The 24,385-nt window shown below is 48.0% G+C and overlaps 1 protein-coding gene across 2 annotated transcripts in view; it reads left to right on the plus strand.

The window, feature by feature from the left end:
- The first annotated feature begins 2,624 nt into the window (after window positions 1-2,624).
- Window positions 2,625-24,385, plus strand: part of CLIC6 (chloride intracellular channel 6) — a 145,289-nt gene continuing 123,528 nt past the window's right edge. Inside the window, exon 1 of one of the 2 annotated variants that reach the window (XM_030202185.1) lies at window positions 2,625-2,645. Coding sequence is in view for 1 of the 2 variants with exons in the window: in XM_030202181.1 (XP_030058041.1) it covers window positions 3,101-4,660 (1,560 nt within the window). In the remaining variant the exon portion in view is untranslated. Of the gene's footprint in view, window positions 2,646-3,053; window positions 4,661-24,385 lie in introns of those variants that run through there. The other variant, XM_030202181.1, reaches the window with a different exon arrangement.

Genomic DNA, 24,385 nt, shown 5'->3' on the forward strand with positions numbered 1-24,385 from the left:
CATCCGGGGCATCCCACTGAACCTGAATTACATCCCTGATATTTTGATGCATGGGAAAGGTCTTAGCTGGCTTGCGAACGCCTTTTAACAAGAGGGCCACCTTCTGAGGTTCCAAAGCTGGTGGCTCGTCTTCCTCAAAATGCAGGGTAGAAGATACCAGGGAAATTAATTCCTGAAGATCATCCTTATGGAAAATGTGCAGCACAGAGGGATCTTCCCCAGGGACAAAAGCCTCCACATCAGCTCCCAAATGCTCAGAGACCTCCTCCAAGGGATCCCCCTGAGAAAGGTCTTGGTCTGCAAGGCAGGGCATATCTTGATCTGAGTCTGACTCACAGTCTTCCTCCAGATTCCAGGACCTTCTTGGTCATTTAGCTGCCCCCATCTGATTGGGCCCCAGGGGAGCAGAAGAACAGGAGGAGAAGGGAGCCGACTTCTGCAATAAAAATGCCCTATACATTTGCATTACAAACTCTGGGGGGAACCCCCCTCAGAGCTGGCAGGGAGGATAGCTGCAATGCTAGGTTGAAGCTGGTCAGGAGGGGCCAGCTGCTCAACTGAAGAGGACAAGATGGCGACGGTTCCCACCAAAACAGAAGCTGCCGGAGCGTCAGCGTGTGCCACTGGGTCAAGCCCCCCCCCCCCCCCGATGTTGGCAAAGGTGCGGCAGAAGGGTCCAGTTCTGAGGGACCCTCCATTACCATGCAAAATTTACAGCAGCTGCTAGCTTCGACACCTTGGAGCTGACAAACCGTGCAGCACCTACGCTTCTCTGCCATGCTGGCAGGATAGCAGCAGCACGCCTTGAACTCCCTGCTTTCCTCCAGCACGCTTTTTTTTTCTCGTGTACCGCTGAACTTGCTGACAGCCTGGCCAAGGAGAAAGCATAGAAGCACTGGTAAGATTAAAAGAGGAGAGCCGCTTTACCTGAATATAGCCCGGTAAGGGTTTTTTTTTTCTAAATAAGAAAAGTAGTGGCTGCCACTCACAGGCTCAGAATCTCTTCCCCTGAAGAGACTGAGCTCTAAGGATCCAGACACAGAATCATTAAAACAGGGAGGAATTGGGGGGAGGGACCCAGCTTTCCAGGTGTAACACCCCCAAGGCCAGAAGAAGCCCCCATGGACCTCTGCCTTTCAACTAGGTTCCCAGGAGTAGGTGCACAGACCTATATCTTTTTTTTTTTTTTAACAAAGGACAGAAATACAGAAATAAGAGAGACTGGTAGGGCTCACCACCTGCTGGAGATAGAGAATACTGGATTCTTCTCTCACTAGCAAGGGCTCTTATTGGCTCACTGAGATGAGTCAGAATTCTCAGTCTCCACCTGCTGGAAGGCATGCACAACCCATCAGTCAAGCTCTGGGACGGTCCGGAGGCATGCTAAGGAAAAGCACAATTCAAAATATATTAACAAAATAACCCTGTTCTCTTTTTCTATTATCCCAATTCAGTCTGATCTACAGTATGCTGTCCTATGCAAAATAGTTTTATAGTGAATTTGGTTATTTTAATTATAGTAGTTTGGTTGGCCATGCAGCTTGGGAATCCTTAGTGAATTTTATATTAGAGCACCAACAGAAAGTGGCAGAAAGGAAAATCAGTGGGCAGAAAGGAAAATCAGTGAGCAGTAGGGCACGAATATTTGAGAACAACAGTGAGGAAGCTCTCTGAGCATCAGAGAAAGTAGTGAGGGGACAAGAGACGGATCAGGGGAGATATGTTTGAGGTCTACAAAATCCTGAGTGCTGTAGAATGAGAAGTAAATTGATTTTTTACTTGTTCCAAAAGTACAAAGATTAGGGGACACTCGAAGAAGTTACATGGAAATACTTTTAAAACAAATAGGAGGAAATATTTTTTCACTCAACGAATAGTTAAGCTCTGCTCTGGAACTCTTTGTTGGAGGATGTGGTAACAGCAGTTAGCATATCTGGGTTTAAATAAAGTTTGGACAAATTTCTGGAGGAAAAGTTCATAGTCTGCTATTGAGACAGACATGGGAAGCATGTAGTATGGAGTATGTAGTATGGGATTTGTAGTATGGAGTGTTGCCAGGATTTGGGTTTCTGCCAGGTACTTGTGACCTGGCTTGGCCACTGTTTGGAAAACAGGATACTGGGCTAGATGGACCATTGGTCTGACCCAGTATGGCTACTCTTATGTTCCTTTTTTATCAGTAGGGTGAAGGATGTGTGTTAAGCAGTGAGGAAGATCTTTCAGCAACAGGGAAAGTGATCTAGAAGAAGTATTCAGGAAGACCTGTAACTTACAGGCTGTAAGTAGAAGGATGTGTGCAATATGTTACAACCAATGAGGAAAATCTATCAGTAGCAGGACAATGGATCTGTAAGGAACATATGGTACAGAGTAGACCCCATTTTACCAGCCCCTGAGGAAGGTGTTGGAGCAGCAGGTGAGGGATGTGTCAGAACCAATGAGGAAGTGAGCAGCAGTGCAAGAGATATGTCAAACGCAGTAAGGAAGATATTGTAGCAGCTGAGTGAGGAATATGTGAGAGAAGCAATAAGAAATTATCTTTGAGCAGTAGGGTGAGAAAAATGTGAGAAGCAGTAAGCAACGTGTTGCAGCAGCTGGGTGAGGGATGGTATCAGAAGCAATGAGGATGACCTTTGAGCAGTAAGGTGAGTGGGGGAAATCATGTGAGAAGCAGTGAGGAATATTTTGGAGCAGTTTGGTGAGGGAAGAAGCTGTAAAGGAAGATGTCTGAGCAGCAGGCCAGGAAAGTGTTATGATTATGATGAGCGAGCGAGTGAAGAACCTTTCTCTTCAACAGCACGGCGGGAATCTCTCTGATCTGAATGAACAGCGCACAGTAGCAGCAACAGCAGGCGCTGACTAGGTGAGAGTTTAACGGCTTTGCTCTTGAACGCCTGCGCAGGGGCGCGCGACCACCTTTAATCCCCCGAGCGCGGGAGCCGTCGCCATAGTCACGGAGGCAGTAGAGAGGCAGGAGGCGGGGCGAGAGAGGGCGGAGAGAGATAGCGTCCAGCCAGAGAGAGCCAGTGTCTCATTACAGTCACTCACTCCTTCTTCGCTCACTCACAAGTTCACACTCTCTCTGGAAACAAGGCAGAGCATGGCAGACCCACAGCAAGTGTCCCGAGAAGAGGAGAACTTGACTTTGGACGGACTGAACTCTCAGGAGAAGATCTCAGAGACAGGCAAAGATGGGGAAAGGGCACCCAGCATCGAGATGAAAGAGGAGGGGGTCCCGAGCATTGGGAGTGAAAAGGAGGTGACCCCTGGCAGTGAAAAGGATGGAGGAGATGCCCCCAGCAGCGAGAAGAAAGAGGAGGGGGTCCCCAGCTTTGGGAGTGAAGGGGAAGTGACCGCTGGCAATGAGATGGATGGGGGAGATGCCCCCAGCAGCGAGAAGAAAGAGGAGGGAGTCCCCAGCTTTGGGAGTGAAAAGGAGGTGACCCCTGGCAGTGAGAAGGATGGAGGAGATGCCCCCAGCAGCGAGAAGAAAGAGGAGGGGGTCCCCAGCTTTGGGAGTGAAGGGGAAGTGACCGCTGGCAATGAGATGGATGGGGGAGATGCCCCCAGCAGCGAGAAGAAAGAGGAGGGGGTCCCCAGCATTGGGAGTGAAGGGGAAGTGACCGCTGGCAATGAGATGGATGGGGGAGATGCCCCCAGCAGCGAGAAGAAAGAGGAGGGGGTCCCCAGCATTGGGAGTGAAGGGGAGGTGACCATTGACATTGAGAAGGATGGGGGAGAGGCCCCCAGCAGCGAGAAGAAAGTGAAGGTGGTCCCCAGCATTGGGAGTGAAGGGGAGGTGACTGCTGGCAATGAGAAGGATGGGGAAGAGGCCCCCAGTAGTAAGAACAAGGAAGGACACCCCAGCACTGAGCATGGTGGGGAGGGGACCCCAAACAGTGATGGGAAGGATGGTGAAAAGGAGACTGGAGAGGCTCCCACTGCTGAGACAGAAGAAAGTGCACCTAGTGCCGATAAGGAAGGGGAATCTGGAGTAAAAACTGAAGAAAAAGAAACAAAGAAGAAAGAAGAAGAAAAGGAGTCAAGCAGCGAGAGCAGTGAAGGCGAATCCAGCAGCGACGAGGAGGAAGACAAAGCAAAAGCTCACGAAAAGGGGGCTGAAAACTCTGAAGGGAGCGCAGAATGCAGTCCAGGAACAGCTGCAGCAGCAGGGGATAAAGCGAAGCTGGAGACCCCAGGGGCCGGGACGGAGGTGGAAGAAACCACCACAGAACCAGCTACAGTGGAAGAAAACATTAAAGAAGAAGCCCTGGACGGATCTAAAGACGGGGGAGAAAAGACAAGAGAAGGAGATGAGAGCGGACTAAGTGAGCAGAAACCTGCGGAGAATGTAGTAGCCCCAGCAAACGTGGAAGAAGAGACAGAAGAAGGCGTGGAAAGCAATGTACTTGAAAATGGCAACAGTGCGGCACAAGAGTGCGTTTTAAAGGAAGGGGAGAAGGATCAAGCAGCACAAGTCACTGACAGAGGTGAAAACGAACCAGGGAGACCTGCCAGGGAAACATTGGTGATAGCAGGGAAGACAGCAGTGAGGGAAAACAGCTTGAAGAAAGAGGAAAAGGACAGCAGCAGGACCACCAGTCCAGCCTCGGAGACATTTTTAGGGAAGATAGAACACAACATCTGCCTCTTTATAAAGGTACAGTAACCCTGTTAATGTTCCCATCATTCAGATCCCAACAGCTGCCTTTTATCCGTAGCTTATAATACTAAAGGGCAAAACTGGGCAACTCACCTTAAGGGTAGCAGACTTTTTAGTGCCTTCTGAAGTTCTCATGTTTAAGATCTCCCATGATGCTTTTTGTGGGGCATACTTGCATTGTTTAAAACATATTGCCTGATTTCTATAACAAAAAGGGGTTAACTCTCCTCTCACTTTCATACTGAATATGCTTTGAGATCCTATTATTTCTCGTTTTTGCGCAATGTTTCTTAGAGTGTTGAGAAACATACTTTGAAAAATTGATAAATGATTTTTCTGATGTTTAAGGATATAAGACCCTCTAAGAGTTTTAGCATGGTTAGAAAATAATGAGTAACTCAGAAATAAACATATGTAGGGTATAAGAGGCGATTCAATAGAAGTTTATAAAATCATGATTGGGTAGAATGGTTAAAGAGAGAATAATTGTTTAATCTTTCTAGCAAGAAGAAGACATTCCATGAAACTACCAAACAGCAAATTGAAAACAAATTGTAGAAAGTATTTTTTTAATGCAGTGCGCAATTAAGCTGTGGGATCTGTTCCTGCAGAACATGGACAAGGTGACTAACCTTGTTAAGAAATGTGCATACAAAATTATTATCCAGGTAGACTTGTGAAAGCCATCACTTGTCCCTTGAAATGATTTATGAGAAATCTGATCTGTTTATCGGGATTGGCCAGAGACAAGATGCCAGCTTGATAGACCTTGATCTGACTGAGCAGGTCTTATTTTCAGAAAGCTTTACAATGTTAAATTACATACTAATCTCTTTGTTAGAGAGTTTATAATCTAGGCAGCTGATATTCAGCATGGTTTAACTGCCATGCTGACCGGGCTGGGAGCAGATATTCTGTGGCACAAAGCTGGAGACTGCTGCCAAATATCTGCTCTGACCAACACAACTTTTTCCAGTTTATGCCAGGGCAGTCTGGGAGTTAGTTATAAGGGCACTTCTATTCATTGGCCATACCCGGATGGCTGCCTGGGTATCTTGGGACAGCGAAAAAGCGGTCCTAGGTTAATCAGGAAGCTATTCGGGTACTACTGCTGAATATTGGCAGTACTCGGTGGTCACCCAGACCCGACATTTAGTGCTGGTTCATTTTAGCCAAATTTTGTAGTAGCTCAGAGTCAGTGCCTAGCTTACAGTGATTTGATTTGCTATCATGTCCTTTGAATGAATGCTGATGTTCTGTTCTATATTTAATGGCATTCCTTTGATCTCTTTCCTGTTTTATGCTATTGATTTTAATGTACAGTGCTTAGAACCTTGTACTTTGGAATATGCGGTATATCAAATTTTATTAAACATACACATAAACATATAGTTACTATACAAGGTACACTGAAAAACTGATAGTTCTAAGTGTCAGTTGACCTTAGCTCTGTTCTCAGCCTTTCCAGTTTGGCACTGTACTCTCTTACTTTGAGTTACGCTGTCATATCACTCTACTTTTAAAATGCGTTGTCTTGCACAAGACTGGTGAAAAGTTACTTGTGCATAACCCTCGGTCTCTTCCCAAGAAAAATGTATTTCTGTAGATATATTTTATACACATTATTGCTTTAATTTGTTGTCCAGTGAAAAAGAAAACTAGAGATGCCCTTTTGAAACTCCCCCCCCCCCCCCAAGTCTGGCAGGCCTGGGTGTGTCCAAATTGTACTGTGGTATGTTAGTAGTAAAGTGAAACCAGTTGTTTGGTTAGGGGTTTGTAACAGCGAGGTGAAAACAGTAAATACAGTAATTACATTTTTTTGAATGCAGCTATTTAAAAGTCTGGAGGAGAGAATATCAACCTTTTGGGAATTGGTAGGTTATCACTGACAGTGCCTATTGATTAAGCCCATGGATTTAGAAATTCAGTCTGATATAATAACAAGCTCACACATAAAAACTTTGAATTTTTGTTTTATTATGGTGGAAACATAGATATGATACTAATAAGTGAAAGAATTGAACACAAGTACCCCAGCCATTGTCTGGATGAACTAACACAGGTTTCTGTGTGTCCATTACACACTGGTGTACTTTTCTTTTACAGGCAATGACAGTATTAGAAAAAGTTTGCAAATTCAGGCATGTCAACTAACCCCATGCTTTCAAGGGTGCTTTGAATCAGACTTGATACTTTAAACTGCCAGCTGTAAACATTAGGATATTTTAAACCTGGATTTTGCATTGAATAAAATCAGGATAAGAAATTCATATTCTCTCGAGTTAATCTGGATTGCCTCTAGTTTTGCTTAATAATTGGAGTAAACTGTGAGTGGTCTAAATTAGATTCTTCCTATTCTATATGTTTTTTTACTAGGCATTTTTCTTCTCCATTAGGCTTCAGTCTCGTTAAGAATCAGTGCTGGAATTGTACTTTATATCCCCTTCCTATTTGCTTTAGTCCAGTTATCACAGTAGCAGTCCTTAGCCAGGGCCCATGCACTAGGGCTCCATCTGATGCCCTGAAAACGTGGGCCTTAAATGTGGCTACTAGGTGTCACCATTGTGGGATGATTGACTCCCTCTTGCCAGGAGTTGTGTGACAGAAAAATGTAAATAAAATAAATAATCTCCTACTTTCCTGGGGAATAGAAAGGAATTGAAACCAGGTCCCTTCATGTGGCAGTGCTCTGGGATGAATCCTATGGAAGGTAATTCTGTGAGGGCACTTGGAAGAAGCCTGTTCTGTTTTAGTATTCTGTTATGCTACTACTACTACTACTACTACTTAACATTTCTAGAGCGCTACTAGGGTTACGCAGCGCTGTACAAAATAAACAAAGAAGGACGGTCCCTGCTCAAAGGAGCTTACAATCTAAAGAACGAAATGTCAAGTTGGGCAGTCTAGATTTCCAGGGTAGAGGTGTAGAGGTTAGGTGCCGAAGGCGACGTTGAAGAGGTGGGCTTTAAGCAGAGATTTGAAGATGGGCAGGGAGGGGACCTGGCGTATGGCCTCGGGGAGTTTGTTCCACGCGTTGGGTGAGGCGAGACAGAAAGGGCGGAGCCTGGAGTTGGCGGTGGTGGAGAAGGGTACTGAAAGGAGGGATTTGTCTTGAGAGCGGAGGTTACGGGTAGGAACGTAAGGGGAGATGAGGGTTGAGAGGTAAGGAGGGGCTGCAGATCGAATACATTTGTAGGTTAGTAGCAGAAGCTTGAATTGAATGCGGTACCTGATCGGAAGCCAATGAAGTGACTTGAGGAGAGGGGTGATATGAGTGTATCGGTTCAGGCGGAAGATAAGACGTGCAGCAGCGTTCTGAACGGACTGAAGGGGGGATAGGTGGCTAAGTGGGAGACCAGTGAGGAGTAGGTTGCAGTAGTCAAGGCGAGAGGTAACGAGAGCGTGGATGAGAGTTCGGGTGGTGTGCTCAGAGATGCTAATATAGAATACTAGCACTACAGCAAAAATGCACACCTATAATTTAGGTGTAAGCACTTACACATGTGCCTAAATGCCAGAGATATATGCTATCATATTATTCCGTAAGTTATGTGGGTAAATGTGAATCCTGCCTATGTCACTAGAATATAAATAAGGGAATAAGTGTAATATCAACAATTAACATCAAACAAACCACCTATTTTCTAGGGTGTAAAAGGAGAATAAAAACAAATTGTGGAGAAAAAAGACCTCAGCCAATCAGAAGCCGTTCTTTGTCAGCTATCAGCAAAATCAATTAGACAGGCTCTTCCTCAATTATAGGTCAGAAAATAACTCCACATTACATTACCTTACATTAAAAAAAATATGTATTCTCCAAAATTCACGCTACGTAGTATAGAGCAATAGTCCAATCAACAGCAAACATTTAACAATGTCTATCAAAGTTCATTCAGAGCTAGTGTCCATATATATGTCAGTATCAATAGCAAAGCACTTAGCTCATATGCAAAATCCTCATTCTGTGCTTGCTGACAAACATCCCAACTGGGGTTCTTTGTTTCGCCAGTCGCTGCTTCAGGTGAGGACCAAACAACTGCTGCTGTTTTGTAGTCATGGTATTAGGTGTTTGGTCCTCCCTTGAAGCAGCAACTGGCGAAAGAGAGAACCCCTGTCGAGATGTTTGTCGGCAAGCACAGAATGAAGATTATCCATATGAGCTAAGTGCTTTGTTACTGTATTGATACTGACGTATATATGAACACTAGCTCTGAATGAACTTTAATGAACATTGTTAGGTAAGTGCTTGCTGTTGATTGGACTGTTGCTTTATACTATGTAGTGTGAATTTTGGAGAATACGTATTTTTTGAAATGTAATGTAATGTGGAGTTTTTTCAGACCTATGGTAGAGAAAGAGCCTGCCTAATTGATTTTGCTGATAGCTGACGTCATGGTTTCTGATTTACTGAGGTCCTTTTTTGCCATAATTTGTTTTTCTTATTCTCCTTTTAAACACTTGAAGATAAGCGGTTTGATTGATATTAATCCTGCCTATGTCCCATCCAGATTCTGCCTATGTATATGCCTACTTGTAAAATATGTGCGTTATAAGAAATGTGCGTATTTACAGAATAGCGCTTAGGTGGAATTTTGGCATTTTCATAATTATGTGCACACAGACATGCATATATGCAATTATTCTAATGATTTACATATGTAATTGCTGCATAAATGTTAGCATATACACGGACTTGACCAAGCCTCTAATTTGTAGATTACTGCTAGCCCTGCACAATTTGTGCGATTCCTGCCAGACAGACCCAGTCAGCGCCTGATTTGCATATCACAGGGGTGATAAACTCAGGTCTTTATGAACCCTCAAATTGGTCAGGTTTTCAGGATATCCCTAATGAATATACATGAGATAGATTTGCTTGCACACTGCCTTAAAAGAATACAGGTCAGTTTCATGTGTGTTTAAGGATATTCTGAAAACCTGACAGAGCTATTCCTTTGTCTTGATTTGTAGTTTGCTAGACTAGCCTGGCAATCACTCTTGCTCTAAATTCATAGCCTGCTTTTATCAATCTGGCTACCCATCTTCAGTATTGCTAGTTCTGGAAAAGGCTGATAGCCTATTCATTGTTGCCAACTGATAACATAGGCACCAGGGACTCCACTCCCCTGGACAGCCACCTGGTGGATGGGTGTGGGAGAACAGGGAAGCAGGATCAGGGAAGGCAAGAGTAGGCTGGGCAAAAGTTTAGTTTATTTAATACAATCAATAAAAATACATAACATAGGAAGACTGGAGGGCAAGTGTGGGAGACAGACCAAGCGGATAGGGCAGTTTGAATATTGCCTGGGCTGATCGGCTAAGGATTTGGGGGAGGGAGTGGCGCGGTAGAGAAGGGTCTGGTGACTAGAGTATATGGAGTCAAGGTGGTCACCTACTCACTCACCCAGCACTTGTTTTAAGATTTGTTTCTTGTTCTTGTTTTGTTGAGGGGAAGGGAGCAGACTTTGGTGTGGGGCAAGATCTTAGGGAGACTGTTGGCACTGGTGGAAGCCTGCACCAACAGATGGCCTCTGAACCTAAAGAAGTACAGGTCTCACAGATTTTGAGCGGGGAGGGAAGTGGTGTGGAATCTAGAGAAAGGGGGTTGGTTTGCACAAACATTTGTGGTCTCTAAAGAGCAGGAAGTATTGCACTGCAAGTGACATGTGGCAGGTTGTATCCTGGGTTCTGGGAACAGTGGTGAGAGGGCTGTGGATCATGATGAATAACATTAGCACAACCCGGCTCTGGTTGTCATGTAACAGCAAGTAAAGCTGCGTCTTTTGCTAAATCTACCAACTGGGTTAGGGTGTATTATTTAGCAAATGAGGTACATGGGGAAGTGTATTGATCTGACTTCTGTGCTCAGTTGGCTTCTCAAAGGAGGCGGGCAGACTCTAGCATGCCTATGCTAATTCTTCTGCTTTCTCATTCATTTATTGCAACTAAGATCTCTGTGCTTATCCCATGTCCCATGCCATCTTGAAGCCTCTGTGAAGGTGTTTCTAGGGCAGCCTTAACCCTATATTGAGCCCCAGGCCTATTTACATTTGTGGGCCCCAAATTACTTTGTATCTTCACCTAGGGTCTCTATTCATGGTCTTTCCTCCCTCCTTCCATAAGCTGTCCTCCACCAAAACCTCTGTCCTGAAATGACTTTGAGTAAACTGCATGAGATGGTTATGGATATGGTGGCACTTGCAAGAAATTATCATTTTTAGCTAAGAAAGGCAGGTCTGTGAATCCCCTCTTGACTCTGGACCCTAGGCATTTGCCTATGCTGTCTATGCATTAATCCTGCCCTGAGTGTTGCATGCATTCACCACCTTCCTTTGAAAAAATATTTCTTCTGTTACTTCCTTGTCATCCCAACAGATGAGTCCAGACTTATGGGTTATGCCCGTCAACCAGTGGATGGAGACAGAGATAGAAAGTAATTCTGTGTGATCCTTTTCTTAAGGGTTCCGTGCTCCCATAGAACCTAAGTATTCTGTCTCCAGTGGATTAGTCATGGTGTACCACACCACTCCTTAGATTTTCAGCTTCTAGACTAGTTTATTCCAGTCTAGTGTGAGGAGGGGGTTCCTGTATTGACTGAATCTTTCAGAAAGTAAATAACCTGTATTTCAGCAAGCAGGCTAGAGATGGCATAGCAACAAGGAAGCTGTCTATATATTGCATAAACTCCTCCCACTGCAAAGAGCAGAGAACTACTATTGGCTATTATCACGAAACGCCTAGCCACCCACTTGGGATTACCCCGCAGCCACTTAGAAGGTCTATCCCCTGCACAGCTCAGGTCCGCCTGCACCTGCTGCTTGTGCTCTACACTAGCACCCTCCTCCCACAGACTGGGTCACAACCGCCTCTGGGCAAGTCTCCCGCTCTCCAATTATCCCCAGTGATTTGTAGGTTATTGGAGCTACACTCCCAGTGAACCCACAGCTCCCAGAAAGCACTCACAGACCCAACACACAAACCACCAGGATTCTTTATCAGTCCAGACAGGCAGAATGAACAAACAATTGTGTTTATTCTCACATTAGAACAATGAACAAAAATGTGCAAATAGCAAACAGTAACAAGTAATTGAAAAATGGATCAATTATAACACTAACTAAACATCTATATACTGTCTGAACAGTACCTGGGAATATCAGGACATATAATTGTTTACAGAGCCTTAGCAAAGAGATCTGTCTCCCTCTTCTTTCAGGCTAAGACTAATGTAACAGTCAGCATCTACTGCGTAATTTTCAAAACTCCAGACCAATCAGAGCCCAGAACAGTCAAGTTTCAAATAAAAACTAGTTACATCACTACAGACGCTTCCTATTATCTGTGTGCCAAATAAAGAAAGGTAAGTCAGTCCTCTGTAACAGTTTTAATCATAAACATGCACCATCTGCTGGCCAAATAAGAGAAATACACTTCAAACATAATGCAGGAAAATATCCAATACATTTTTACATGCTTAAAACACACTGTTTCTTCACAGCTATTTTGAAGGATTCAGATTTTCAGACTAAGAAACAGTCAGAAGTTACAGGGAAAAAGGAGAAGAGTGTGTTGGAGAGAGGTAAGCAGTTTTGGAGAGAGGAAGCCAGCATGTGCTGGCTTCATGGCCGGGCATGCCCTCTGGCAGACACTGCTGGCTCTGTCTGCCTCTCCTTTGATGGGCTGCTTCTGACATCAGTGAGCGAGGGGGAGGAATAAGGAGGCTACCAAAGCTGATGTTACCTCTCCCTCAGCTGAAGCATTGGAATTCGTGGTCCCGATAACTTTGCTGGGAATGGCAGCCGTGTTCTCACAGGCTGCTTTTTTTCAACAGCAGGAGACATCTCAGTCCCCATCGGAGAGGTGGGTGGTCTTCCTTTCCTACCCTTCTTGGAAGGCCCATTGGGGCTTTTTGGTTCCAGAGCTTAACCCAGACAGTTAAGCAAGCCCTGCAGATGGGTGCTGATTCCCCTCTTAGTGGTGCGGCCCTTGGGGCCTGAAGGGGACTGGCATGGGCCCTGTTTTGGGTTCAAAGCACCACAGATGGGATCTGGGAGTTTCAGAGGGCCCCGTGTCCTTGGATGCTGCAACAGAGGACTCGGAAGCCCTCTCCCAGTCTCCATTGGATTCCGATTTGTTGAAGCCTTCCCCTCTGGAGGCAGAAGAGGAGCAGTTCCATGTGATCTGGCTGTTTCATTGTGAGGAATTATCTTGTCTCATTGACGAGGTTTCAGTGGCTGTGGTGATGCTCAAGTCTCCAGCCACAGACCCCTCCAAAGGGGATCCACTGCTAGAGGATCTCGCTGGGCTGCCAAAGCATTTTCTGCTGCTTAAGGCCCTTATTTGTATGATGCTGGTGGAGTGGGGGGGCCCTCAGGGGAGCTATGGTACTTAACCACCTCTATACTTTTGCTGTCCTGTAGTATAAATTTTTTGTCAGCAGGTGACTGGCCATGTATTTGCATTATGGTGCTGGAAGTGACGTCCTGAGATGTTCATGCTGTTTGATCAATTTAACTGTTCCCATCCAGCACCATCCAGGGATATACTGGTTTTCTGAAATGGGCTATACTACTGGGTAAAAAGTGTATATTGCAACAGTGGCTGTCAGCGGACCCACCTACACTATGACAATGGATATCTTTGATTATTCAACAGGCCTCATTAGAGGGGTTTCAGACATAGATTCAATTGCAGGTAGGTGCTTTACTCAGACTTGGGAGCCTTTTTGGACTACTTTAACACTGACGTCCAGAAGCTGTCTACTAAATACCTGATTTCCTTTTGCAGTAGCAACTTTCATAGAGCTATAGTCGAGCCTATGAGTTGTTCCTGAAGGGCCTGGGGCAGTAGAGTGATTGGACACCAATGGGTCTACTGCTCAAAGTGGGGAGAGGTACCTCTGCATGTTGTGAGTTTTATTTACTTCCCCCACCCTTGGTTCATCCCCTACACTGTTGGGGGAGGGAATTAAGAAAGGTCAGGGAGATGTTAAGCTACAAATGTAAGGGAAGGGAGAGGGAAGATTTTTTGCTACAAAAGTGGAGGGGGTGTAAAGAAGGAGAGAAAGGGAAGTTGTTGGGCTATAAGGGTGAGAGGGGGTAGAGAGATGGTGAGCTACAAAGGTGGAGGGAGGGGAGATACTGAACATGATGGAACCATATGGGAGAGGCCATGGGGAGTGAGGGGCTTCAAGGATATATGTGAAAGGAGGATGGTGAGTACAGAGGGTAAAAATATGGTAATGGAGAATGAGTGACAGAAGGGAATAGGAGTCTGGGAAAGGAGTGAGAGCTGAAATGGCAGAGAAGGAGATGGAAAGTTGATAGGTAGGTGAAAAGTAAAAAGAAGAAGGTGGAGAACTGGAGGGTGAGAAAGAGGGTGAAATTTGAGTGGAGAGAAAGGCAGAAAAGAAAGAAAGGAAATACCTTAAAGGAAAAGATCAATATGTTAGAGACAGATGTGAAGGAATTGAAGAAGACAGGAGAGGGAGAGGAAAGGACAAATGGACACAGCCACTGGAAAAAGTTAGCAGAAGACAGACAGGAAAGCAGAAGAGAGAAACTCACTAGGACCAACATAATTGTAAAAAATAAAATGACCAGACAACAAAGGTAGAAAAGAGTGTTTTTATTCTGAATTATTGAACTGGATAATGTTAGTTTTAGGAAATGTGCATCACGGATGACTTTGTATTGCATTCAGTATAAGAGGAAGTTAATTTATTTTTATTTCTCTGGTGTTATGGTACATGCCTATCTGTGCATAGGCACCAACATTGCAAAATGATTAGAGGTGCCAGACACAGTACAAATAATCCCTCACTGGACACAATAAAGGACTTGCTCAATATTGGGGGTGCTTAACACCCACTGGATCCACAGAGCTGGTTCCTATATGACTGTGTTTGCATGTAACTTGTATAGAGATCTATAGAAGTCCCACTTGTTCTGTTTAACCAGTAGGAGGTGTATTGGTATTCTAGGGCCCAGTGTAATATTTGTAGTGCTGCCTGTTCATAGGTGGGGTTAATGTTATTTGAATCATAGGAATTAGTGCTACTGTTGTTTGACAGGTTTGCTGCATATATGTTGAGTTGGGATTTTTTTTTTCAGGTTTTGTATTTCACAGTGTGCTTGGCAGTGGAGATTTATGTTGCTTTTGCTCAGATGGCATGAGAATCAGAATGTTCTTTGTATGGTGACTTCAAAGGAGAAGGTTGGATTTTTGTGGGTGCAAAGCATGTTTATATTTAATTCATAAGAACTGCTATACTGTGTTGACCAAAGATCCGTGAAATATTTAAGTTATGCTTATGGCATTAACGGTTTTTTTTGTTTTGTTTTTCTTATATATGTGTGTGTGTATCTATATCTATCCTATATCTAGCAAGAGAGAGATATAATTTTAAATAAGAATAAGATTAGCCAGTATGTTTTTTTTGTTCTTTTTATGTTAATTAGAAATTAATATAAAAAGGCTCTGCTTGGGTAGGAGGGCATAGTATCTAAAACTATTCACCCCTACTGGCAGAGAACCTGTGGGACTTCTTTGTGCATTCCTCACTGAGCAAAAGCCCATAGTCTGAGGCTCAGCGACATGGAGGGAAAAGCACCTCCAGAGAATCAGAGAAAGGTCTGGACTTATGTCTTGGAGTTAAACACTGGCCACAGTTCTTAACCTCTAGGAAGGAGACCGTGGACTGCACCCTGGGGAGTCAGTTCTGTATGATGAATTCCTGCTGCACCAGTCCAAATTGCACCATCTGCTGGAGGCAGAGAAACACTGACAAGTTCCACGCTCCACTCCACTCCTTTTACTGGTGATGTCACTTGAAGAGTTCAGCTTTTCTGCCTTCATCTGCTGGTAGGGGACATAGATTGTTTTAGCAGGCTGAAAAGGAAACAGCTATTTTGGGGGCTGCGTTTACTATTGGTGATATCAAATTTGACAGCATACAAGATCAAAGTGTATCCTAGCATAAATATGTATGAAATCTGAAGTTCCAGTGGTACAGAGGCATGGTACAGTGGATAAACTTTAGAACTGTAGAAACTACAATACTGTCCATGAGGTGGGGATTCACTGGGTTCATGTCAGTGAAGTAGGTACCATTTTGTTGTCCTGTAATTTGGTGAATTGAAAATTACAAGGTTAAGAAATTCTTACTCTGTGGCTGAATTCTGTCAAAACCCACAAAGCTATTTCTGTATATAATATATCTTAATTTGTAAGTACCTAACTTGCACATGTGAACAGTTTTTGCAGGCAGCTAAACAGAGCTTTCATTTGGGACCTATTTATAAACACGCCACAGCTCAGATAAATTTTACATGAAGAGATCTACTACAGATTTTTAAAAGCGTATTATTGTAAATGAACCCTGTAATTGCTTACCATAGGAAGCTGTAAGTTGTGAGCAACATTGGTTTTAAAAATAATGTTTTAATGTATTATACTAAAAAAGTCAAGGGTATATGCATAGAGGGCTTGGTTTTATAACAGGATGCCTATGTGAGAAGTCCACAAAAACACCTATTTTAAGGTTCTTATAAAGGCAGAATCGGCATCTCTGTGCCTTTATAAAATAGGCTCTCAGAACCAACTCCAATAATGCATAAATGTACACCTGATCTGAAGAAGATGCAATTTGTGCATGTACTCCTATGGGGGCAATTCTATAACTGGGTAATTTAGGCACCTAGATTGTGACTGAATAGATATGAATGGGCTGGAGTGTAAATTTTAAGAGCCTTCGACGTTAGCTTCAGAACTTTTAGTACAGGAACAGTGCTGGGCAGACTTTTACAGTCTGTGCTCTGAGAAAGGCAGGGAGGAATCAAACTCAGGTATACATAACTCATTTTACATGATATGTAATACTTTATATCTTGTTGGGCAGACTGGATGGACCGTTCAGGTCTTTATCTGCCGTCATTTACTATGTTACTATTAGATGCTGTATGCTGAATGCCAATTCCTTATCTGAATCTGGGCACCAAGATTCCATTATAGAGTACTAGCATAAATTGGCATCAGTGCACCTGCGTTTAAGTTCACCCATGTACCCCTTGTCAATGGCAGGCATAAATGGGCATGCCTAAATATGACAACTTAGGGCCCTGTTTACTAAGCCGTGCTTTAGGTGTGCTGTTTTTAGCGTACGCTAACACTAGAGACACCCATAGGTGCACAGTTTGGGCACCACTGACCTAGATTGCGGGCGAAATATAAATGTTTAAAATAAATATATAAATAAATAAATAAAATAGTCTCTAAATTTACACACTGATTGCACGTGTAAATTTATGGAATACGAACACGCTTGTAAGTGTACATTTATGCAAGCTAAGTGCTAGCTGAGTGTTCAGCGCTATTCTATAAATGAAGTACGCAACTTGCTTAGTATATAAATGCGTAGGGTGGCATTTACATGTTGACATTGTAAGTAGTATTCTCCGAGGACAAGCAGGCTGCTTGTTCTCACGACTGGGTTGACGTCCAAGGCAGCCCCCACCAACCGTAAGAAAACTTTGCAGGCGGTCCCGCACGCAGGGCACGCCCACCGCGCATGCGCGGCCATCTTCCCGCCTGTGCGCGACCGTTCCCGCTCAGTTTTTTTCTATTCCGCGCTGGAGAGAGACGTGTTATCGTCTCTCTCTTTGTCAGCCTCGGAAACCGGATTGCGGCCTAGCCGCGGCTTTTTTCTGCTTTGCGTACGCGTTCGCGTATTTTTTCTATCGAATTAAAAAAAAAAAAAGAAAAGTGTCCTTGTCGTTCTTAGCCGCGAGGGCGCTTCGTTGCGGCCTTGTGGCCGTGCGGTCGTTTTCTTTTCGGGTGTGCCTTTCACCGCCACCATCGACGACTTTACATAGTAACATAGTAACATAGTAGATGACGGCAGAAAAAGACCTGCATGGTCCATCCAGTCTGCTGAGGAGGAAGGAGGTGTTTTAGAGAGCTCTGCTGACTTCCAGTGGAAAGGGAGTGAGACCTAGCTCCCTCCCCAAAGATGAGGAGGGTCCCTGGGGAGAAGGCCTCAGGAAAGTCCCAGGCTGTGGGGCCTCCTGGGGCCCGGGACCAGAAGGCCGAAAGGAGTGGCTCTCTCCCTGGTTTGACTACCGGGAGAAGGGAAAGGAGTCCAGTGGACCGAAGGGAGAAGCAGCCCGGTGGAGGCCACAAGAGCATTTCCCCCTCCATGGCCCAGCTTGCGGAAGGTAAGCGAGAAGACAGTGGAGGGGGGAGGAAAATAGTACAGGCCCCAGAAGGGCGCTTCCAAGGAAGGGAGAAGGAAGAGGCGATGGAAGTTTGCCAGAAGCCTATGCTGGAGGCAGATGAGAGTGAGAGTGAGGAGAGTGGATCGTCAGATGAGGAGTTCCTTGAAGTGAGCTATGACCCTGATGATCCAGCAAGTAGTGTGGTAAATATTGTAAGACGAATTAAGCTGGTGGAAAAAGAAGTAGTGGAGCTAGGAAAACGTCTGAAAATGGCAAGAACTATGTGTAAATTTGCCCCAGCGGAGCACAGACAAATGTATGTTAAAGAGGAAGCCCGGATATCGAAGTTGTTGGGGAAAAAAGAACACTTGTTGAACTGTTTAAAAAAGGGCTCTGTGAATCCTTTGAGGGAGCTCTATGTTAACCGAGAAAGGATGGCTTCTATACCACAGTCTGGGGGTTCAGGAACACTACAGTTGCAGCAAGCTTCAGTGTCTTCAGCAGCATTAGAATCTAAAGAGTTGTCTGGGTTCAGAGGTGACCCCACTTTAAAATACATGAGACAGTTGGCAACACAGTCCAGAGCACTTACCCCGCAGCCAGAGGATAAGGAGGCAGCGGCAGGACATGGCTCTGAGGTGGGGGCTGGAGCGGAGATCCTACCTGTGGAGGGGAGGACAGAACTCAGTACATTGTCAAAACTCCAGATAATGGAGGCAGCAGAGGGAGACGCAGGTAGCAGCCTGTTTTCTACAGAGGTGGTGGTCGAAGTCTCAGAGGGCTTACCTGCAGTTGTGCAAACAGCAGAGACAGTTGCCGTGAAGGAGGCCCTGTTGGAAAAGGGTCAGCAGAGGCAGACTCCGGTATTTTTGGCCGGGTCTGCAATGACTGAAGTGGAAACCGAAGCAGCATGGCATCTGGAGAAGCCCCGCCCACGAAGTCCGGGAGCAGGGGAGGTCTTCCCTGAGCATGGAGTAGCTGGCGGTTTACAGGAGAGGGGTCGGAGAGAGAGGAATAGGAGCGGGCAGCAGCTAGGAGCTCATTTGACCAGCTGTCCATTACAAGAGGTGAAATCGGGGTGTGCTAACAGCCAGCCTGTGGCGGTATCAGGAACAGACAAGCCATGCCCCCGGGAAGCGCCAGCCATTGGGAGAACGCAGGACGGACTGCACCAGAAGCAAGGGGGAAGTAACCCGATTGTTGAGAGACTGTCGTTGAATAGAGAAGTGGACATGGCAAGTCCAACAGATGTGCAGCGGGTGGTGGAGCGGACCTGCCAGCAGGACGGCTGGGAGCGAGGAGCCAAGGGGAGCGGCGGAGTTCCGGAGGCTTCGCCCCTGGTGCCGGAGGTTGGAGGGAGTTCAGGGGCGGAGCGAGCAGGGAGTCTGGTATCGCCAGCTGCAGACCTGACTGGACAGGAGCCAGAGTATCGCCAGGAGACAGAGGAGAGGAGGCGATTAGCCCAGAGGCTGGAGCCTGCAGTGGCAGGGACGAGCAGGGACGTTCCAGGAAGTGGAGATGGGCAGGACAATCAGTTGGAGGCAGCCCAAGCAGCAGAACTGACTATGGACGTTGCTGGATGTTTGTCTGAGAGGGAAGGGGTCGGGGGACAGCGGGAGGGGGAGGGGGCTGTGGAGATTGAGGAAGGGAGAGGGATGAGGGGAGGGGCAGAGGGACAGAAGGGGGGGGAGGCAGAGGGAAGGGCTGGAACAAGTGTGGAGGGGGGGCGGTGGGGGCTGGGGTCCAAGTCCTTTGCGGCAGTAGTCCAGGGAGGGGGAAGGAAGGAGGGGGGGAGATCGGGTGGTTTTGAGGGCCCAGGGAGGGGTTGGGGGGGAGCGGGGACAGGGGGTGGACAGCTGCCTAAGCGGCGAAATGTGGTACAGCTCAAATGGATAGGGGAGGGGGCAATGCCCTCCAGGGATCGGGTCTTGAGGCTGGTGATGGGGATGGGGTTTATACCCGAGGACTTTTACGCGTGTATACACCCCATCAACATCCCAGAATATGACTTGAGCTTCATGACCCAGAGGGGGATGGAAATATTCTGGGAAAGGTACGAGGGGGTGAGGGGAAAGGGGGAGTGGCGGGACCTCAGGGCCATTCCAATCAGCAAGCCGGACCTGGTGCAGGTCACCCTGCTCGTGAGAAATGAGTCTATCTCTGGGGCAGATTTAGCCTACTGGCTACAGAGGTACGCGGAGCTGAGATCCCCGCTTACAAAGTTACCGGATCCAAGCAGGGTTTGGGCAGGAGGTTGGGGAGCCCTGGTCAAATTGAGACAGGAGAGCCATGTGGTCCAGCACATTCCTTCGGCTGCCTTTATCGGTCGCGACAGGATACTGTGCTTTTACAAGGGGCAGCCGCGGCAGTGCTTCAGATGTGGTTCGTTTAGGCACTTCAGCATGTCATGCCCAGTGGTAAAGTGTGGAAGATGCGGGGATCAGCACGCCACAGAGGACTGCACCGCAATCAGGTGCAACCTCTGCGGCGGGTTAGGCCATGCATATCGGAACTGCCCTAGGGCGGCCCATAACGAGTGGGATATGTGGGGGAAGGGACAGGGAGGGGGGGTAAGGGAGGAGGGGATAGGGCAGGGGGTGATAGGCAGGGAGGGGCAAGGGGGGGAGAAGGAGGGGATGCAGGAGGGGGGGCGGCAGGGGGCTGGGTTAGGAGTGGAGCAGGGGGGAGAGGGGGAGTGGGTACAAGTGCCACAGAGGAAAGGGAAGTTTCGGAGGGGGGGGGGAAACTAGGGGTGGGCGGGGAGGGGTCGCTGCAGGGGAAGAGGGGGGGAACAGATTTCAGGTGTTGGAGGAGGAGGAGGAAGATAGGGAGGTTGGGAGGGAGGAGGAAGAACAGGGGGAAGGAGAAGAGGTGGAGTTAATGGAGGAAGAGGGGGCGGCAGGGGGGATTGGAGAGGGCAAACGGAAATATGAGGATGCACTGGAGGAGGGTACTGGTGGTAGGAAGAAGGGCGGGAAGGCTCTGGGGGGAGGGGGAGGGGGGAGGGAGGAGGAAGAGGGAAGGGAGGGAGGGAGGGGAAAGGGGAGTAAGAGGAAAGCTGAGGGGGCTGGGCAGGTGGTGAAGGCCCAAGTGCAAGCTTGGGGGGACAGAGTGGAGCTAGAGGAGGATCTGGAGGACCTGGAGGACTTGGGAGAGGTGGAGGACTCGGAGGAGGAGGTAGGGGGTGGGGGGGGGGAGAGGGGAGAGGGAGGGTTCAGGGGGTGGGTCTGGATAGAGCAAAGAAGAAAGGAAGGAAGAAAGGGGGAGGGGGGGTAAGGTGCAGACAGGACGGCTGCGGGGGGGGGGGGGGAGGGGGATCTGGCAGGGGATGACGTAGACCGCATAGCAGAGGACCTGCTTCAGGGTAAGAAGGGGGTATCCCAGGAGATAAGGAAAGAAGGTGGGAGTGAGCAGACTCGTGACTCGCAATAAGGATGGCAGGCTTAGTGTTGACATTTGCCACGCTGAATGTGGCCAGCATCGCCTTTCCGAAGAAGCAGGGTTTAGCGTATGACTGGTTTGCGAGGGTCCAAGCAGATTGCTTCCTGCTCCAGGAGACTCGGCTGCGGTCCATTGAGGTGATCAGGCGGGCGAGGCGGGCCTGGAAGTGGGGTCCCTCGGTGTGGGGGTTGGCGGGGGAGAGGTATGGTGGGGTGGGGATCTTATTTAAGTCCCACCGGGTGAATATTCAGCGAGTGGTGGAGCTGGGGGTGGGGAGATGTCTTGTTGTGGATGTGATTTGGGAGGATAGAGCACTGAGGGTGGTGAATGTGTACGGGCCCCAAAGCAAGAAGGAAAGGGTGCTCCTCTTTGGGAAGATCAAGCCCTACCTATACACTTCGCGCCAAGTAGTCTGGGGGGGAGATTTTAACACCATATTGCGGAAAAAGGATAGTGGGGGACGATCGGTACAGGTGGGCTATGACGGGGTGAGGCTGGCAGGGATCATGCGGGAGGCGGAGCTGGTAGACGCGCACGTGGCCTTCTGTGAGGAACAGGAGGGGTTCACGTTCTTTCGAGGGCAGTGTAAGAGTAGAATCGATAGATTCCTGGTAAAGAAGGGAGTTTGTCTGGGGGGTCCACGAAACGTGGACGTGGACTTTTCAGACCACCACATGGTCCTCCTTCAGGTGGGGGGGGGGGGGGGGGGCGGCAGCGCAGAGGCCAGGGAGGGGGTTATGGCGACTGAATTTAAAGTGGTTAGGTAGCGAGCAGGTGCGGGAGGAGTACCACCGGTTTTTGGAAGATCAGGTGTCAGTGCAGGGGGCATTTCAGTCATTAGGGGAGTGGTGGGATACAGTGAAAAGACGAACGCGGGGATTCTTTCTCAGACAGGCGAGAAGGGAGGGGAGGGAAAGGACAAAGTTGGGCATGGCGATAAAGAAAAAGAGGGACACACTGATTTCACAAGGGGGGAGGGAGGAAGAAATACATGATCTCCAAGCACTCCTGGAACAGGTACAGTACAACCGCTACACCTCTTTGGTGTACGAGCGGGACTTCGGGAAAATGTGTAGCCCGGACCCCTTCGCATGCTGCCGGGAGCGGAGGGCGCGCAGGGTGATGGAGGGGGTGCGGGACGCACAGGGGGTCCTGCAGGACACCAGGGAGGGGATTCTGGGGGCAGTGAGGGACCACTTTGCGGCTTTCCTTTCAGCCCAGCAGATTGATATAGAGCAGATGGAGTGTTATGTGGAAGAAACCCCGGGAATAGGTCACGGGGGACCCCAGCTTCAGGCCCTCTTGAACCCGTGGACAGAACAGGAGGTGGAGGAAGCCATCGGGGCGCTCCACAGGAAGACCTCGCCGGGGCCGGATGGGCTAACAACTGAGTTCTACCAGGCCTTTAAGGAGCAGCTGGTGCCGATCCTGGTGAGGGTATGGGGGGCAGCCCAGTTGGAGGGTTCCTTGCCTAGGTCCCTGACAGAGGCGGCTCTTATCCTACTAAGTAAGGGGAAGGACCCGGCGATGCTGGCCAACTGGCGGCCTATAGCACTGCTTAATACAGATCGGAAAATTTTTGCGCGAATGCTATTCCAGAGAATGAGGCAGGTGTCTGGGGATTTGCTGGCAGCCTCACAAGCATGTGGGGTTAAAGGGAGAGGGGTCTTGGAAGCGGCAGCGTGGGTGCGGGAGGGGGTAGAACGCAGTAGAGTGGGAGGGCATGGTAGGCTGTTGGTAACACTCGACCAGGAAAAAGCGTTTGATAGAGTGCAGTGGGGTGTCCTATGGAGCATTTTGGAGCGCTATGGGTTTCCGAAGGGCTGGATAGAGCAATTACAGCTACTCTATCGGCATGCGGGGTGTTTTCCCCGGTTAACGGGTGGAGAGGGCAGGGGTTTGAGGTAGGGGCAGGGGTCCGGCAGGGGTGCCCGCTCAGCCCGCTGTTGTATGCATACGCCATCGACCCTTTTATAAGACGGCTGGAGAAGGGGGGGGGCGGAGGGGCTGGAAGGGGTGGAGGTGGGGGACAATAGCCAGTTAAGGGTCGTGGCGTATGCAGATGACGTTACAGTGTGGGTAGCGGACCAGAGGGAGGGAGGTAGATTGCAGAACCTGATCCAGGAATACTCGCAGGCAACAGCGTCCCAGGTCAATTTTCAAAAGTTCAATAGCCTGTGGGTTGGGGATCAGGGGCTGCAGTTTGAGTTGGGAGGTAGGTTTCCTACAGCTGTGGAACGTATACGGGTCTTGGGAATATACTTTGAGAAGGGGGATTATAGGCTCTACAACTGGGATAGGTGTCTCCATGAAGCGAAGGGGAGGGTGGATAGATGGAAGGGGTGGAAAATGACCATGGGGGAGCGGGTACAGCTCATCAAGGCACACTTAGTTCCTTTGTTTCTGTTCGTCAGTTACATCTGCTTGCTGCCAGACAGCCGGTACGCGGCCTTGTATGGGGTGTTCTTCCGGCTGCTCTGGGGCAACAGGACGAATCCGGTAAAACGGAATGTTACATATCTGCCTAGGAGGGAGGGGGGGTGGGCATGATAAACCCAGTCCTGTTTTTCAGCGCTTTGTTCCTGCAGTTCAATCTGGGGAGGGCGGTAGGGCGGGAGCCACCGGGGTGGGCTAGGAGTGTCCTGCAGTGGTGGCCGAGATATTGGGACCTATGGCGGGAGGGGGGGAGGGTAGTGGCACTGCGAAGGGGGGCCCCGGGGGGGGTGAGTTATTGCAAGACCCTAGTGAAATTGGTGAGGGTGTGGGGGCTGACGGTGGGGGAGGTGAAGGCAGGACAACGGGGGGTCTGGATGGACAGAGTACGGGCGCAGGTGTTCTCAGCTCCTCTGGCGCTGAGGGACGCGCCGGCCCCACGGATGCAGCAGGGGTTACGGTTGATTGCTTCGAACCGCATCCCGGTGAAGTATAAAGACCTGGCGTGGCTGTCCTTTCACGGTAGACTGTACGTCCGAGGAAATTTGAAATATCACAATGTGCGAGATAGAGGGTGCCCACGGGAGGAATGTGCTGGAACTGAAGAGACGATGGAGCATTTCCTGGTGAGGTG

This window comes from Microcaecilia unicolor, chromosome 4 (genome assembly GCF_901765095.1).
Source record: "Microcaecilia unicolor chromosome 4, aMicUni1.1, whole genome shotgun sequence".
In the NCBI taxonomy this organism is placed as follows: Eukaryota; Metazoa; Chordata; class Amphibia; order Gymnophiona; family Siphonopidae; genus Microcaecilia; species Microcaecilia unicolor.